This window comes from Amaranthus tricolor, chromosome 8, assembly GCF_026212465.1.
Source record: "Amaranthus tricolor cultivar Red isolate AtriRed21 chromosome 8, ASM2621246v1, whole genome shotgun sequence".
NCBI classification, from domain to species: domain Eukaryota; kingdom Viridiplantae; phylum Streptophyta; class Magnoliopsida; order Caryophyllales; family Amaranthaceae; genus Amaranthus; species Amaranthus tricolor.
The window spans coordinates 17,956,224-17,960,849 of NC_080054.1; the positions used below are offsets into that span (position 1 = coordinate 17,956,224).

General features: G+C 28.7%; 1 protein-coding gene across 2 annotated transcripts; it reads left to right on the plus strand.

Moving 5' to 3' along the window:
• The first annotated feature begins 2,011 nt into the window (after positions 1-2,011).
• Positions 2,012-3,883, plus strand: LOC130820343 (uncharacterized). 2 transcript variants are annotated; one of them, XR_009045161.1, is made up of 2 exons: positions 2,012-2,144; positions 3,341-3,883. XR_009045161.1 is itself a non-coding variant. In XM_057685680.1 (2 exons), exons 1-2 carry the CDS (start codon positions 2,526-2,528, stop codon positions 3,466-3,468), a joined length of 378 nt encoding a protein of 125 aa, XP_057541663.1. In that variant the 5' UTR covers positions 2,152-2,525; the 3' UTR covers positions 3,469-3,883. The 2 variants fall into 2 exon arrangements, 1 of the variants encoding a protein (XP_057541663.1); XM_057685680.1 differs by lacking the exon at positions 2,012-2,144 and adding an exon at positions 2,152-2,775.
• Positions 3,884-4,626: the final 743 nt, after the last annotated feature.

Genomic DNA, 4,626 nt, shown 5'->3' on the forward strand with positions numbered 1-4,626 from the left:
AATTATTAAGAATGGGATTAAATACTTATTTTCTCAATAGTTTTTCTAACTTATTAATGCAAATGTGCAATGGAATAAAAAAGCTCATTTAGTAGTTGATAATTGGTATTCCTAAATGGAAATAGGAACAAAAATGTTGATTTAATTTAACTAGAAAAATTGCTTAACAAGGTTTGTGATTATGATTTTCCTATTAATCATTATTTTCCCATCACAAAATCTATTTTCATTGAAATATGACAATGAAATATATGATGAGTAACACATGTTTTGAGGGTGAGAGCTCTAGTCTCTATGATCCATTAATTATCATGAAAATGACATGATTAATTTTATGAAAATGAAAATTTTATTTAATTCTATGACCACAATTTAATACCAATAAGCAAACGTCTCATTGATTCATTTTATAACAATCAAGGTAATTAGAATCGGGATTCTACATATGATCGTTAAAGGGGTAGGATCGAAATCGGTAGAATCGGATCTTAAGATTGTGTTATCCAACATATATGCATTAACTTGCTTCGGATTACTGATTAGCAATTATAATTGCTCTTTTTTAAGTTTTAAAGTATAAGTCAAAACATATTTGATTTCATCTATTACGTTTTGAAAAAGAATACTTTTAATAATTATTTTTAAACTATTAATCAAGAAAAACTTGAATTTTATAGTGGTATTTCATATTATTTTTTGGAGGTAAAATAGACCACTTTCCTCTAGTCCTCTCTTAAAGGGAGTACATGTATGGATTGTTTGTCACCTTCTCTCACTTAGACTTTGCCTTTGAGCGGGATATTGGGTATGATGATGATGATATATTTATACATAAGTGAAAATTTTGGATTATATGAAAATATTTTATGATTGAAACACCCGTTGTAGAATCGGATATTGTTAGATCGTAAAAATGTAAAATTGTGTTATGATCCGCCACCTAAATTTTGGGATTGCACGATTGAACTAACATTAAGATCTTATCCAGGTTCTAGATCGGTCGCTTATTTTTGAATTGTAGGAACATAAAATCATATATCAGGATCGAGGTTCTGATAACCATGATAACAATAAATTTTGTTTATTATTTTTAAGTAGGCCACTCTTCGTCGTTACTTCCTCTGGATTGTAGCAACTACTGTTTATCAACTGATCTTATTTGGTATATATTTCTCCATGAACAATATAAAACATAGTCAAATGGAATTTTGTTTGATTCATCTTAATGCATATTTTCATAATATTAACTTTTTAGAATTTTGTATTATATGAAATTAAAAATGTTAAAGATTAATATTGTGCATTGAATAACGTGAAAAATAAAAATGTAGCAACTATTTAATAACCAGATAAAGTATTATTTATTTGTAATAGATATACAAAATATTGTTTCACAGTCTTCCCTTTTAAAAAAAGAAAATGGAGCTCTTTAAAAATTTCGGTTATTTTCAACCAAGTAATATTGTGCAATTAATACTTATTTGGAAATGTTATTTTATATTGGGTACAGCTGATTGTGTTGGCTACCACGAATGTTTTAAATTGTCAATATAATCAATGAGATCAGTTTAAATCTTGATTTGTAATGATGAATTCTTGTTGTTAAGCAATAATAACAAATTGCTCATTAGTAATAAAGTTTGTTAGATAAATTGTACACGTCATAGGTGTTTGTTATTCTCTTCTTTCTCTTTTTACTTTCTTGTCCTTTTCAATATAAACAAAACTCTATTATACTCCGAACCAATTTAGTTGTCCCATTTTCTTATTTGGCAAAGTCTTTTTAGTTGTCCCGTTTTTATTTTTGTCAATCTTTTTTTACCTAAATATTCTTAGTTCACACAAGTAATTACGAATATACCCTTATATACCTTACTTACCCAACTACCCTTTACTATTTACCCTTTACTACTTACCCTTTACTACTTACCCTTTTTAATGGACCTCACACCATCTTTAATAACCGTACCCAAACAAATGGAATATCTAAATTGGTTCGGAGGGAGTACTATTCATTTGACTTTCATAAGATAATAAAGATTACTTCCTTCTTCTTGCTCAATATCAAATTTCTTACTTAAGCCATCTTCCATGGCTGAACATGCAAATACTCTACACCAAATTTAACATGGTATCAGAGTGAGGTTGAGATTCTCTCAATTAAACGCTGCTCAATTATTTTTAATTTTATTTTTCTCTGTTCATATTTCACAAAAAAATTGATTTGTTGTTTTTTGTTTCACAAATCTGATTATATTTTTAACACACATTAATCTTCATCTTTCCTATTCATTGATATAGATTTCAACTCAAATTGTTGAATTTCATTTGAGATTTTTTACGAGATTTTTCAATTTTTTCATCTCAATTCTTTGGTATCATTCAAGATTGTTTTTGCTCTTATTTACAATTTGAAAGTAGAATATTTTTTTGTGGTTGATTGATGTAGTTTGAGGGTGAATTGATGATTTTTGTTTTGAGGGTTTCTGTAACACCTAGGCCCAACGGACGACTGGTGACTACTCATGGAGACTGTAGACTGGCCTTATAAACCAACACAAGTCTTTTCAGCGTGCTTTGACCTCACTCGTGCGCGCGGAAAAACTTCTCAGGAGGTTACCCATTCTAAGATTACTCCCCACCAAACACGCTTAACTGTAAAGTTCTTAGCAAATGGGATCCATGAAAAGAAGATGCACCTTGTTGATATGTGCAGTCTATCAATCTTTTTTAAGCTTAATCTGGGGTATCACAGTTTTTTCACAAGAATTGGAGGTTTTACCTCAATTTCTTATGAGTTTGATTGAATCTTTTTTAGTTCTTTGTTATTGCAATTACGTAGAATGTTTTCCCTACTAATTGCCGTAATTTTCAATTCAAATTGAATTATTTTGATTTTTAGGATTTTTATCCATTTTTCATTCATGCACATAAGATGCTTGATGAATTGTTTGTGTGACTACAGATTCACTCTATGTTGATGTTTGTGTGACTATAAATTCACACTTTGTTGATATTTGTGTGGCTACAGATTCAGACATTTTTGAAGAAGCAATTATAGTTGCTATTGATTGATTTTTTTTTTTTTTCAAGTTTTGAGGGTATAACTCATTTGATTGAGAAATTAAAGTGATTTCTCTTTGTTGAAGTGTAGTCATTGCACTACCTTGTTTTTCATGAATCTTGATTGCGTTTTGCAATTTTTTGTTGTCGGTGCTCGAATTTGGAGAATTGATTGTTGATGTTTTTTTGGTTATTCGTTTTGATTGTTGGAGTTTGTTAATGGAGTTTTTTGGGCTGTTTTTAAGTGTGGAGTTTGTGGATTTGGTTCTTTTTGTAGTTTTGGTTTTGGGGTTTGAAACAGAAAGCTGTACAACAATGAAGACACACCCTCATCCTCTCTTCTATACTAATGTCATCTCTTTCCGTTCGATCTTTCTACTTCTCTCCATGGTAGCCTTATTTTGACACGTGTATAAGCTTTTGAAGAATTGAAGTTGGAATAATCTATGCCTGGACAAGCCAAAGAACAAGAAAAATGGAGACTCTTATGGATGCAGGATGCCTTAACAAATAGCAACACCAAATCAACATGAAAAATGGGAGATTCTGATTTGTCCTTGGAGGACACTATTTTGCTGCCATATGTAATAGTCCTATTTTTAAACCTCTTTTAATCTTAGCTTAAATAGTCTTGAGTATGGATTAGTGCTAGTAACTTATCTAGTTATTTATCCTTAAGTGCCAAACATAATGACAGTTTAATTTATAAAACTTTTAAGTTTGAATAAACTAAGTCTTGTTTGGTTAAATGTTATTATTATATTAAAAATAAAGATTTCAATGTACTTAATTTTAAAAAAGTTAATTTGATTTACTATAATAACATAAATTTCCTTCTAAACTTGGTTTATTTGATAAATATATTAATTTGGTTTATTATTAGCAAATGGCTTCACAAACTGTATTGACAAAAGCTTTTTTTAAGTTCTTTAATAAAAGTACTTATATTTGAATCTAAAAAAAATATTTTTTTTATCTAAATAGAAATAATTAAAAAAAAAATTTTATAATGATATTTTAGTCTTTTTGGTATTTAAAAATAAGTTTTAGTTATGGTTTTATATTAGTTTTAAAGAAAATATATCATTTCCTAAAAACAAGGATTTCAGAATTTTGCTTGAAACTATTAAGTGACTTCTAAAATCATTTTAAAATCATAAATGAGTATATTTTGACGTCATCTTTACCATATCATCCACATGCATGTTATTGAAGATACCAAACCATTAGATTGAGGTAATTTGTGGTATAACTAAAGACAAGAGTGTAGATTTGTATAAAGGTCAGGTTCAGTGACAGTTTTGCAGGGTCTGAAAGATACCCAAATTTATCTAAGCTATACCCCATATAATTGAGTGCTACCACTTGAAAACTTTTCCTAACATTCTAAGCTTTCTATAGGTACCTTACACGACCTTATATTCCTCCAGAAATGATATATGCATGTTCACTTAAAGTAAGAATAACATATTTTTTGTGTTAAAAGTAAAAATAAAGTGTTTCTCATAAGATTTAAGTATATGCATGTTTTAAATTGAAAACTTATGATATTTTTATATATAT